The 14,086-nt window shown below is 45.4% G+C and overlaps 2 protein-coding genes across 2 annotated transcripts in view; one reads left to right on the top strand and one right to left on the bottom strand.

Annotated features, from left to right (window-relative positions):
* The window catches only part of T265_14692 (hypothetical protein), a gene marked incomplete at both ends in the record, with an annotated part of 22,783 nt that extends 13,521 nt beyond the window's left edge, over nt 1-9,262 (top strand). The window contains 3 exons of the mRNA XM_009174811.1: nt 3,340-3,537; nt 4,544-4,584; nt 9,256-9,262. Of these exons, the coding sequence (XP_009173075.1) occupies nt 3,340-3,537; nt 4,544-4,584; nt 9,256-9,262 (246 nt within the window). The remainder of the gene's footprint in view (nt 1-3,339; nt 3,538-4,543; nt 4,585-9,255) is intronic.
* Nucleotides 1-14,086, bottom strand: part of T265_08884 (hypothetical protein) — a gene marked incomplete at both ends in the record, with an annotated part of 36,281 nt that overhangs the window by 8,760 nt on the left and 13,435 nt on the right. The gene's annotated exons all lie outside the window — the stretch shown is intronic.

Here is a 14,086-nt window from a genome sequence, read left to right as displayed (position 1 = left end):
GCGGAGGCGCCAGATGATTCGTAGTATATATTGCCGGAAGTAAGCAGCACGTTGAAACCAAACGCGGTGGTTGGCCCTGTCTGGAGTTGCTGAACTCTTAGCTCACCCAGACTGACGTCCAGGCTACCCGGTCGGCACCACGAGGAGGTGATTCAGCTCGCCGACATTGGTCAATGCAGCCCCATACCATCATCTCATGTCAGTGAATTTGATGGGGCAATGACATCTATCCGGTGCTGCGAAAAGTGGCAACGTATGTTGCGATTAAAAACCACTCCGGTCTGGATATTGGAATGTAGGTTGTACTGATGATCGGTGGTCGGTTCGTTGACCAACTGAACGAACGAATCAACGGTCACTTTTTGGTTTAACCTAGACCGAGAGCGTCGAGATGAAATTAAAGCCGAAGTGGTTCAGCTTTAAAGCACTTTCGGCATAGGGTCAGCTTGCAATTAGAAGGAAGAGCAATATCCGAATTACTGCGGTTTCTCCTGATTCGAGACATCTAAAAACGACGGAAGTAGCCGTTTCAAGTCCCACAAAGACATCTGTTAAAAATCATAGAACTAAAAGTGCTTTTAAAACGGCATCCTTCTTGGTCTGGCTTTTACAGTAGTATTTTTTCAAGCGTGTCTCCACCACTAAAGAATAGCATGGGTCGTTTTTTCGGGAAATTTCGGTGGTAATCGGTAGATTTATTACTGAGCAATGTTTCGCTTTTGACACAAAAGCTTCGTCAGGCCCAGTGACTAGGTTCCGAGGTTGGTCGAGATTTAAGACGGAAGGAGAACCAATCAGCTCAGTCAAGCTAAATCTCTGCTGGGTGTCGGACGAGGGATTTTTGTGTGTTAGAGTGGTTGAACAAGTGTTGGGTTAGTGGGGAAACCTACATGTGTTTGGGTCCAGCCTAGGGTTCATTTGATGGTCCCTCTTGAACGTCGTTTGAACCTGCTGTCCGTCTGTGTGGATGAGCTAGTGCTAAGATAGTTGTGTAAGAGGGATGCTGTGACCTTTGATCGGGTCGTTCTCTATCGACTTTTCAGCACGACAACCAATGAGACTCCAATATTTCACCAATTGCTACCGTCGTCAACAACGAGGACATGACGTGATACGGCAAATGTCTTTTGTGTCGTCCTAGCTCTATACGCTATTGAAGCTTGATGTCATACTCAGCCAGTTATCCTCTTTCGCTAACCACGACGCTTAGTTTCTTTTGATACGCCATGTATGTACTGATCGTTGGGACAGTAACGTGACGTGATATCGTAATAGACCATGAAGTCTGTCATGGTGACTACACGATGAATATTCATTTCCGTCTCCTCAGTTATGCCAGTTATGCTGACCACTATAATAGCATGATAACGTAATAAGTTATTTGTTCTATCTTAGTGACCGTGATGCGGTAGATAAACAATACAACAGTCATAGAAACGCTTCGAACAGCTGTGTGCAGGAATTTCAAAACTCCTGGCTTGTGGTTCATAATGTGCTTACATCGAACCGTTTTCAAGCTCTTAACCTTGATAATCATATCCGCATAGGCCAGTTTACAATGAGTTCATTGAATCCAGCATTCTTTATAAGTAGTTAACGACCAATCCAACATTTCTGGGTCATCGGCAAAAGTTCCGCTCTTGGGGGCACCCATGCGTTTCCCTTTATGTGCATTTTAGGAACTAGCAATACTTTTCCCATCAGAAGAGGCATTTTCCGTGACAAAAGCTTCTCAGCCTCCAACTTTGCATGACGGCTCCCCCATGAATATCGGGTAACCGGTGAGGGGGACACCGCGATATGCATTGTGCCTGATCCATCTTGTTGGGAATAGTCGGTAAAGGCTACCACTCCGCGGTGTCTTCGTGAAGTAGGCAAATTCCATCATCTCGATGAGGCTTTGTAATTCGCGGAATAAAGTGATCCGAAGACTGGCTTGGTTTTAATTAGAAATCCAAGCGAGCTTCTACGGAATCTTTAGATGTAGTTTACAACTGTGTAGTCTACCCGGCGCTTTTGGACAGATTTTCCAGGCATTTTGGGACAGTAACTTCTAGATCAGTGTCGGGCTATTTTCGCATTATTGGGTCATCATCACCTTTAAAAGCATAGTGTTTGTTACTGCCACATCCGTTCATCGATGATCTGAGGAGGCAGACGCAGAAAGCTACAGGTTAGAGGCAGTAGCTGACATAATTGCTGCGCCAATACAGTGGATCATGCATGCATTAAAGGTAACAGTTTGGATGTATCCATGACTGCACTGATAAGGTTCCTAACCGCAGGTATGTCCCGTCCCTGAGTCTCAATTCAGGGCATTATTGGGCACTGTATTTTATACGAATTGCCCAGTGTCAGATCGTGTTGCTGGGTAGGGGAGAGGTGCCCGAGGTTGTGGAGCTTTTTACCTATCTCGGACGTTGTATTATCTGCGGTTGTAGTGTGACAGATGAAGTCAATGCACGGATCTGCAATGCTCGGGTCACTTATGACAATTTGAGACACCTATGGCTTCAAAGCGGTATATCTCTGAGTCTCACGTGACCTGTGTATAAGGCTACAGTACCGGCTGTTTTGTTGTCCGGTTGTGAAACCTGTCCTGTTCGACCAACGGAACTGAGACCCCTTCAGGTCTTCAACAGCGGTTGTCTCGGAACCATAACTCGTGTTGGTTGACATAAGTTTATCCGTAGTGAGGCTATTAGAAAGCATGCGCTTGCTTGTGCAATGGTGACTTGTATCGAAGGTTGTGTCCTGCACCAGAGGCTGCGTTGGTTAAGCTATGTAATGCGTATGCCGAACCTTCGTTTGCCGGCCCGTTTCCGTGTCCCATTCAGAGTAGCGGAAGCAGAGAGGTGGTCAACCCTTGACCTAGCAGAGGGTATGAAAGAGATCACGAAACGTCCGGATCTTGTCGGTATTACTTGCCTTCGCGGATGGGGACCGTGTGATGATCACTGTGCCGGGTTAGCGACGCTGCAAGATGTGGCTGCTAGTCGATGTCAATGGCGTTCTTGTTGTCAATTTGTATCCAGATTGCTTGAATGAGTGTCCGGTAATGTGGGCACCTCGGAAGGATTGTGATGGGCTAGCACTAAGTCTCTTCCCCATCCGTTTGTGTTCCTTTCTTTACAACAGTATTTCTAAGTACATCTTGATTGTACACCGGCGAAGCATCAGTTTTGAACACTTGTTATGCTGCCAATCCTGATGATAATGAAGCACATCAAACCGATTATCATTGTTTGTCTATCTTTTCCTAATTCATTTTACTTCGTGATGTGATTTTCGATTCTTGATTTTGCTTTGGAATTCCCTTTTATGTGTTCTTTCTACTAGGTTGCTGATTGCATTTGTTTGTGTTCTTTGGACAAAGTGGACGTAGTTCCTGTGGATATTCATATCTTACGAGCAGCCCAAGAACGCAAGCTGACTGGTGCGGCTGATAAAACGCGAAGTTTAACTCCTCGAGCGTACTTGGATATCTCGTTCGCCCTAAGCGCACTCTGGGGAAATTGGGCTGGTTGGGCTCAAGCTGTAAGTCACTTGTACTTGACCTATTACCACTTAAATGTCATGCTGTTCTTATGCTCGGCCTCGCTCCTGCACTCGCGCCGAGTTATAATATCCGTTCACATCGTCAAAATGTCATCATTAGTGACGCTGTATTTCCTTGTTTACGCAGGAGCTCACTAAATTGCCTGAGTTGTAGTTCTTGCTACTTATCTTTGGATTGTTATCAGTCGACGCAACTTCGATGGCAGAGTAATCCACAGTTTGCTCACCCATCACCCTTCGTTTTCTTAGTGAACTTTGAAAGTAGATTTGTTGGAATCAAGTACCATTCAGAGCTATTGAGGCTTCCCCTCGCTACCTTGTCCCCTCTGTTGGAGATATCTGATTAGGTTGGATAAAACTAACTTCCTACTGAAGGCTGATGTCGGAAACATCCTTAATTTGACCATAATTTTCTTCAATGAGCCAGAGTTCTTGTTCCTTTCTGAGTTGACACACTGACTGATTTTTATGTCGTGTAACACTGCACATGGAAGAAAAATCTGAGTTCGGAATAGAGTCGCCTCTCTTTTATCGGTACTATGTCCAGCCAGTGTGACAGTTGTTTTAAGAATCTTTTGTTATCGTTCGACGGAACATCATCAATGCTCGGTTGAGCAGGTATTTTATCCCTTCCTCCGAGGCACCACTGTGAATAAATCAGCAAATTTGAAATTTCCGGTAGTTTTGTGTTTGCCATTTATGTTTTGCGGTGGTCTTCGAAGTAGTTGCCATCTGTGGGGAACATAATGACGGTTACTAAGCCTACTCGGAGTGCTACTGTTGCACCACTGTTCTGTCTTATGTGTTGGAAAAAATTGATTTTATTGTATGTTCACCATCATCACTGATGCCTTTTGCAGTGTGCATTAACAGACTTCTGCTATAATTTCCTCTTGATTTTATGATCATTACTATGTAGCTCAACCCCCACTGTGTTGTATAAACCCTCTTGTCCTCAGTCGGCTTTTAAATCCTTTTTCTTCAGATTGATTTTGCTGCACGCATGCGATCTAGTCCTTTCCACAAGTAAGTGATTCGTTTGACTAGCAAACTAGTATGCCTTTTATGTCGTCCGTCAGGTTGCTTCGGTTGATGTGCACTGGTACTTACCTAAACCTTTTAGCCTGCTCGCGTTATTGTGTTCCTCACCGGGCTGCTCATCGGATCGGTAGTAGCAGTTCGTTGTTTTCTCAAGACCACTATTTTACTTAACGCAGGAACAACGAGAATAATTCACTGCGCAGGGTGAGGGGTAGTCTTCTTGGGCTATTGTCCGGAATTTGTAGCTTCGGATTGAATAAACTAGTGGGATTGGTATAGGTGTATCTCAAAGACATTGAAGAAATGAGCGTGAATGCTAAACACCAGGACGAGGATTTACCACATAATGATTGGTTAGTATCAGTGTCGGCACCATCATACTAGACCTTTTTGCCTAAGAAATTTGAATATTTATAAATTTGTACGCATATGCGATCATCAGGTATCACGTCACTGTTCTGTGGAAATTGTGAATTTTGCATGTCTGAATTGACACGTAGGTTTTACGACACTGCTTGAACGTCTCCTTTGTGCTAACAAACATAATAACTCCTTCGGAATCATAGTAAAATCGGGATGAAGTATAATTGGGGGAAACCAAAGACAGTAATCATGGAAACTCAGAACGGTACCCACATTGATATTGTTTCCCAATGCACTGGACAACAGGATCCACACAATATGTGGTTGTATAGCATGCTACTCACTTACGGAATCGGGGTGGGGGGTGGGGCACAAAATTCATTCATGACCGTCATACCCAGTCGTATCAGGTAGCAGCTGTGTCACAGTCCATGCGTTTAGCAGAGCCAAGTCATCTTTTTGCTCCGTCTTCGCTACCACCGCATCATAGACCGGAAAACCGTCAGTTCTATTACCGTCACAGTTCTGCCTGTCGTCACTAGATAAGCCAGTCAACGCCGGTTTTGTGAAGCAAATCGTGTGATTGATACATGGCCGTGCTGCGCTCTGTCTAAGCATAAGTTGGTTACACATGGGACTGGCAGTCGGACTGAGTAGTGATCAACTGGTAACGAGGAGGTCTCGGTCTCGGCCTCGGTCATTTACAGGCGCACCGTAGTTGATTCCGAATATGGATACCACGGTGGTACCGTGCTTCTCGGTTTCCTATTATAGAGTGAGCTCAAATTCAAGATGGAACCCCAGCTGAAATTACTGAGAGTTTTCCATCAGTTGTGCATACATACATACATTGTCGACAGCGCAATACCGCTCTGTGCGTCATCATCATCATCATGGACAGTAACACCATAAAACACTGACTCTCACTGCCTTTATTTATTATTTATTTATTTATTTAATTTAATTTATTCAATTTGTTTGAATATGACCTTACGATTGGAAGAAGAAAACTGGCACTGGGAGGGGGACCTACATTTTAGGTTGGATGCATCCTACACCTCTAACATCCAGTCAGTTAATCGGGATAGAAACTTATATCACGAACGTCACTGAACCGTAACGTTAAGTGTCTTCAGTCAGGAACACGGAAGGTCATGTGGACTCCATCCTGGAAGGTGAGCAACACCCAAACTTCTCGTAACTTCTTCCATTCTCTTTTGTCATTTCAAGCCAGATTTCCGCCGGTACGAATGAAGCATGGAAAACAACGCTTTCCTCGCTCGATTGCAACTCGACATGCGTAACACATGGTACAGCCACTCTAGCTTGCAGTGCCGGATGCATTCTTTGAGTGAACAGCTTTCTGCTTAAGAATGTCTTCTGATCGCCTCCCGAATTCGCGGGTTCTAGTTGACTCTGGCTACAGTTCTGAAGCATCGGTGGTAAACACCTGGAGATGTTTCACACGTTGCCTCCGAAGTGGCCAAGTCTCGCAGTCTTACAACAATACAACGCACCTTCTGGTCTGGTACACGCATCCTCTGAGAAACAGCGACATGGGTTATTGGCGCTACAAACTGCTCTGATCTTTGAGATTCGTCCGTTGGCTCCGTCTGTCACATTACTCTTTGGGCTAATGCCGGGACGCGTATACTGTTCCAAAGCTTACAGTGTCGCCCCGTGAATTCTTAAAAACATGCTCAAATACTAAGTCCCGCAACGTCACTGCACTTTTTGGGTGCGAAGCACATGCCGAAAGGCTGGATGACCTTGGTCAGCTTTCCTGTTAATGCTTGTGCTTCTTGCTCTTTGCAACATGACTGCTTGAAGTCGTGCTTATAATATCTGTAGTAATGTGGTCGCCTGTTGAGAGAAATCTAACAGGGTACGCAAGTGCATCCCACCACAATTATGGCAGATTTCAACGGTGCAGTGTCTGTGTACATACAACTGTTCCCATCGAAAGACACCGCCTGAATGGACCGACCGGTGCTGGTCTTTTCTGAGGATGGTGGCTTAACTACTGGGAACATTTTCAAGGCTTCAAACCTAATTGGTCTCTCCAGAAGGGGACGTATATATTCAAACGTGTCATCTGTTATGTATATGATTTTCGTTACTGTGTAATGTAGGCGCTATCTTAACCTAAAATCGAATATAGACATCCGTCTTTGGCTACTGAACTGGAGTACACAATATTGTACCACTCTGTAGTACAGTATAGTACATATATAGTGTACTATATGTGTACACCACAGTGTACTGACTACGCCTGAACGATATTCTTGTCTCTCTCTGTCAGACACTTTTTTACGCACCCACTTTACTCTCTTTCAGAGGGGGAAAGCGGAAACTGTGAAAGCACTCCGCCATTTTTTCTGACTACAAACATTTCCCACAAACATCAAGCGTTTATATTTGTTCAATATGACACAGAGATTTACCTGAAGCACTTCTCTTCTTCACTCGGTTGTCAACAATGGGCGTAAATTCATTTCTTCTGATTGCACTGGCAACTGTGCTAGATATACACCGTTCTCTATGACACCGTGGTCGATAAGCCGGTCTAACTAGAAAGTATTGCCACCTTTCATGTTACTCAAGTGGTCCTTGAGCTAGTTGCTGATTGCCAATGGATAGGACTGAATAGTGCTAACCTCCAAAGCTCTTCCGAATAGATGTTCTTTAAATCCGGGGAACGTTTTGCCACGATTCCACTGATCTATGGCCATTTGGATATCAAAAATTCGGTAGTTTGGCCTGTGCTAATCCCTTCAACAACCAAGCGCAAACGGAAACTGTTAATTGTGGACCTGCATACCTGCACAGCATTGGTTACCCAGAGCTTGTGGATGCTTAGTGTTGTTGTTCTCGTCTGTAGACTGGCCCGCTGAACGTAATACAGGTTGTGTTCAATTGAGTAGCCAACAAGTTGGCTACTGTTGGTAGTGTGAGGAGATTTGGGATTTTTGTGGGATTTCGTCCTGTAAGTGAAGCCAATCTATGCTGAAAAGCCGAGAAGCACTGTACAGCTGTTTCATCCTTATTGGGAATCATCAGCAGTGCGCATCTCACGAAACTCCGAAGAGTCGGGAACCCGCGACCTCCCGGCTAGTAGCTTGAACACTTGACCGTTCGGCCACGAGTGGCTCATCAGCAGTGTGATTAACTCGCACTTAGACAGGATATAGCGCCGCCCTTTCTTCAATCAGGAAAACCACATCACGTATTGAATGGCTCCTCGAGTGACGATTTCTGGATGCTTAGGTTGTTCTCGTCTGTAGACTGGCCCGCTGAACGTAATACAGGTTGTGTTCAATTGAGTAGCCAACAAGTTGGCTACTTTTTGTTGTTGCGCCTAACGGTTTCGCATCCGAAAGTTTATGAACCCGCTCATATAGCGTGGTAGTAGGTAAGTCATACATATCGAGTGTACTGCTCTGCAATCGCCTTGAGATCTTGTTGTGAGTTAGACCACTCCAGTCACCCCAGTTATTCTGGAATTGATGCGGGTCACTGGCCCATCCAGTGTTCACACTGCTCTGCAAGCAATTACTTTCCTGAACCATATTGTGTTCCAATGGAATATCGGTCGCCCATATGGTTAGCTGCAGAATTGTCACATTTTTACCCCCATTCCCCAATCTATTACTGCAAACTTTAAGCTGACTAAGGTGCTCTCTTGCTGTCTAGCACACATAACTGAAAGTGGCGTGTAACTAACTGCTCGAATCGTGCCATTCGGTATAGTGTAGACCCGACAAACGAATCCGGAAACGAATACCTGGTTTTTATTGCTTTTCATCGTACTATGACACCTGCTTTCTTTCTGTAGAAACCAGCTGGTCGTGCTATCCCTGAGTTAAACCCGCTAGGCTGAAAGCGTAGTCAGTTTTCTGTCATCCCATCTGCTCCCGTTAATCAAACCCCACTAAAACCTGTCAAAACCACGACCCAATGAACAAAGACTTTCGTAACTGGACTGTTGGCTCGACTGAATTAGCTGGCTATCCCATGTACCGTAGAAACTGATGGTGTTTCAATCTCGAATAGACATTTGGCTCAGTGCTTAGAGCGCGATTTGGCTAACCGGAATGTCCATGTTTCGAACCCGACCTGTTACTGGTGACTTCCCCTGTCTAGGCTTGGGTAACCTGGCAGTGTCAACCAGCTCTAGTGATTCCTTCTGGTGGAATAGCAGCAACGCACCGAAAAAGTGTCACAGCTGAACGCTTTTTTATTCATTGGTTATGATATTGCTGTACTGTAATCTCTGATCCACTTATTGTTCAGGTGTTAATGCTCACTAGTCAGTCAGCTATTGGAATCGACGTACGTCGTCGCGCAACGCGGACATGCAGTACCTCAAACACAATGGATTTTCTGCATACCGAGTAACAATTCATTATATAACTAACGCCAATGGGATACCTTTACGCAGGACACAAGTGCCCGACTTATGTTGACACATTTTGTTACATCAAGCCGTAGAAGTGGACAAATCTATTCGGGGTCTGTCAGGCACGTACTGCCGTGATGTACTGAGCTTGTTTGCTGCTGTATGTTATCAAATAGACGCTCTAGTGGAATCATCTTACTTGTTTCGTAATTTCTATGGATTCTATAACGTAGTTCCCCGAATGCATTTGCCGTACAATCCACTTCAAATTCAATCCAGTCGTAAAGCACGGCGAAATTGGGACGATCAAACCTTCTCCATGAACACTTATTATTCGTATATCCTCATACATATGGCGAACTCTCGACGAATCAACCGTTCACTAAGAACGTAAGAGACAGCATTACTTCCGCACAAAAACGTCAGATTTTCAACTGGTTTATCAAGACCGAATTTGCAGTTCGGTTCGGTGATGTGTTCAGTGAGCCTCTCAGATACTATGCTGTATTCAAGTGAAAAGGATGTTTTATCGTCCCCTCTGTCAATAGAACTGTGTTTCTTCAAAAAATGGTAAAAAATAATTTACCAGCTGCAGCGCTTTTTTCGGTGCCTAACTGCCACATCGCACAAAGGAAGCACGAGGGCTAAGATTACTGTGAGTTTGTCCAAGCGTAGACAGGTGTACTGAAGATGCCGACGTTGGGTTCGAACCACAGACCTTCCATTCGATCCTTAATGAATGAGCGATCTCGAGCTCGAAACATGCAAAACGTGTTTTCACCCAGTACTGAAATCAACAGACGGTTCTCCTGGTCCGCTTGGTTTCGTTAGGTGCAGTTTTCCACGTGTTGCTCTTTGTTGATGGTCTCTGGTCGTTGTTGCCATGCCCTGATGTGACTCAAATCCCGCTCACCTTAATGCATTCGTTAGTATGTCAGGATGAGCTGTACAGAAAGTTTGTCTGGCAAGCTGTATCGCTCGTAGCACGAATTCGACGCCTTGATTCACCATAACTCGAGTTTATGTGTGGCCGACAATGTCCGGCAACATTTATCGGGGCTTGTTCTTGAATGACCAAATAGACCTTAGTTATCCGGCTGAAAAACGTACGCGCAATCTTTTCAGAAGAGCTTGGTAAACAATCGGCGTTTTTTATTTGGGCAACGTTTCGCTTTTGACACATAAGCTTCATCAGGCCAAGTGAACAGGTCACCAAACTGGCCAGGTCATAAGACAGACGGGGAACCAATCAGTAAGTCCTCTTTGAACTAGATCAGTGTTGAGTGTCAATTAACGGCTCTTGTCGGCTAGTGTGGGTGCCAAAATCTTGAATTGATGGGTTGGAGGGGTTCCAAATTAGTTCTGATCGCTTTTCGTTCCTTAATCTTCCAATTCAGGGTGCTTCACGTGATGATTCACCTCGGGTGCCGCTGTAAGATTTTCACTGGTCTTTGTGGGGTTGTGAGTGCTCCGACAAGTTAGTTTGAGTTGGGTTGAGGTCAAGTGGATTTCAGATGATAACCGCACACCAACGCGTGTCAGCTCGAGCGACCCAAGACCGTTCTCCACACGCTAGCCAGTTCCGCGCCTTCCATTCTGTTAACGCTGGGATCCTTGGCGATTTCTACCGCCTCGGCTAACAGTCTGTGTGACGTGGACTGTAGTCCTCGCCTCAAAATCTCAACATTTTCTAAATCTCCTTTGTGTCCCGTGTCGAGTGCGTGTTCCGCAATCGCCGAGTCTTTCATCTGCGTTTCTCGGCGGCCTGTTTATTTTTCTACTATGCTCTCCGACTCTGATGTGTAGTTCCCTGGCCGTCTGTCCTACATAGACCTTGGTGCAGTCATTACACTTGATTTTGTAGACATAGTCCCTGGTTCTGTTTGCCGGGAGGCGATCCTTCAATTGCGCCAGTGCCGACCGCAAAGTGTTCCCCCTCTGGAAAGCTACTCTAATGTTGGCCGTGCTTAGGATTCTTCGAATTACCTCCGATGTCCCTCGTTTATATGAATAACAGCTGTCCCGATCCATTTCCTGGTGGGCTTTGCTACCGGTACCAACATCCTTCGCAATTGACGCCTAATCAAACTGGCTGGATATCCACTACTCCGAAGTTTGTTCTTTACCTCAGTTTGGGCCGCTGTCCGATCAGCTTCTGTGCACAGGGCCCTTACACACCTAAACATTGATGAGGCAATACTGGCGAACACCGACTTTGGATGGGCTGATGAGTAGTTCAAAACTGCGACCTCTAGACCGTGCTGTCTCCCGCAGACTTCCAGTTGCTTCAAACCAAAGCGACAGAAGTGAAAGCTATCCAAGGACAACATTGCAAAGAGAGCCAAATACGTAAGTTCGAGAAGTTGCTTTCTAAGACTCAGATTTCAAGGGGGCCCATGACTAAGCCTGAACCACCTACTAGCTATTGTAGCGTGGTAAATTTATCAAATAGACCATTAAGTGAGGAAGAGCGCACTCTGCTAGAGAAAGGCCTGAATTTTGCAGTGAGCAAAAGGGTGATAAGGCGGAAGAAATAATCCCTAATGTTGAATCTGTGTTTCAAAAACTTCCGTAATGGAGGCAGAGAGGCTACGGGTACAGCTAATCACAGTCCTTAAGTCCCAGCAGCCAGGAGCGCCAAATATTACACTGGCAGAGCGAAGACCTTTAAACACCCTAAAACGGGTGGCAATGTAGTGATTACAAAGGCAGATAAGGGTAAGGTCACTGTTGTTATGAACAAGAGTGATTATTTACAGAAGGTTAAACATCACCTAGCTGGGGGTCCTTACTGGGAGATCAACAATGCGAATAGTACGTCTATAATGAATAGGAGTAAAGCCGAAGTTGGGAGATATTTGCGGTCCGTGATAAACCACTTAGGGCAACGTAACTGGTATCGATTGTATCCGAAAAGTGCAATCCAACCACGACTTTATGGCCTCCCAAAAATCCATAAACCAGAGGTTCCGGTGAAACCGATAGTAGACGGAATAGGTTCCCCACCGCATGAACTGGCCAGACTCTTGGCCGTTATTTTAAAGCCCCTCACCGGGAAATCTAGTACTTACACTAAAAATTCATATGACTTCGCCAACAAAGTAGCGGGTGTCACTGTTGAACCAGCTGACATCCTTGTAAGTTTCGATGTGAATTCGTTATATACAAATGTGCCAAAAGGGGCTTCTTTAGAAATAGCCAAGCGACTGCTGTTAGCGAACGCTACCCTTTCCGAAAGGACAGCTTACGGTAGATGAAATAGTGGAAGGCATAAAAACATGTCTGAATCTCAACCACTTCGTCTTTGACTCAGTGGTTTATACTCAAGAACAAGGTCTAGCAATGGGATCTCCAATATCCCCGGTTTTGGCAAATATATTTATGGAAGAATTTGAACAGAGAGCAGAGAGCACCCGTCAACCTTATTTCAAACCATTGGAAAGTGACAATATTGATCCCCATGAAGCGTTCGGTCGACTTATGTGTGTCAATTGCTCGTAGGCACACCGCTTTCTCTGTCTATTTATTTACTGACGAGCAGTAACGACGCTTGTCTAAAGTGAAGCCATGAAATCCTGTCTCAGACACACCACAGCCTCTTAAGCGCATGTTTTTTTGAAGCCCGTCGGAACACAAAACTGATCGAGAGGAGAAATAATTGATAAGATTCAATATGTATTTTACTTTCACTAGTCATCCAGACAAAGCGCATCTATGGGTTCCTCACATGGCAACAACCTTTTGAAAAATATGAAGACGTTCACAGTTGGAGATATATGCCAAGATAGATTTTCCGGCAATGTTGTGGAATGTAGGTAACTCGGGTGCGCTGCTTGGTTGTTGGTCTGTTCATCGAGCTTGGTAGTTGGATTGCAAATGTTTCATCACCAATCGAGGTGACATCGTCAGTGAAGGGTTAAGTGGGTGGGCCAGTTCCATTTTCGCGCTAAACCGGCTATTTCACCTTACTCAACTGTGCCGTCAGTGAAGGTTAAGTGGGTGGGCCAGTTCCATTTTCGCGCTAAACCGGCTATTTCACCTTACTCAACTGTGCCTCGCTGGATACGGGCGTTGCTTGATTGCGCCTCCAGACAGTGGATGATTGACCAGCAAATGTCGACAACGGTTGGTTACGGGTTGTGGACTGGCCATTAGTTGACTTTCGTCTCTTGAAGCATATGAGGTATTTCACTGTGTTCCGCGATTCCTTAGGAATGGCAGCCGTCTGCTCCGTCGATGTGTCACCGAGACTGTACGTGAACTGGCAGGGTTGTAAAAATCTCCCTCTCTCGCTTTTTATAGGACGCTGCTGTCGCACAAGACATCACAAACAGTCATCCTCCAGTAGATTTCTTTCCGAAAACACTCCGTGCAGTTGTATAGACGTAACACACTACTCGTGAGAAGATGGTCATAGACGAGAGATTCAACAGGGTGTAAGGCGAGTCTCATTAGGGCGCTGTACGCCAACTCCCGCGGCCGTGTAAAGATCTACGGGAAGCTTTCTCCTGAGTTCACCACATCCAGTGGCGTCCAACAGGGTTGTCATCTTTCACCTTCCCTCTTCAACTTCGTCATTGATACGATCATGGAAGACTCACTACCAGCCTCTAATGCCTGTGGGGTCGAAGTGCTCCCTGGGCCTCCGCTCACAGACATCGAGTACGCAGACGACATAGCTCTTCTAGGATCTGACCCCGTGGCATTGCAAACAATACTAAATAA

Source organism: Opisthorchis viverrini, assembly GCF_000715545.1.
Source record: "Opisthorchis viverrini unplaced genomic scaffold opera_v5_243, whole genome shotgun sequence".
Classification (NCBI taxonomy): Eukaryota; Metazoa; Platyhelminthes; class Trematoda; order Opisthorchiida; family Opisthorchiidae; genus Opisthorchis; species Opisthorchis viverrini.
This window is presented reverse-complemented; position numbering and strand designations above follow the sequence as displayed.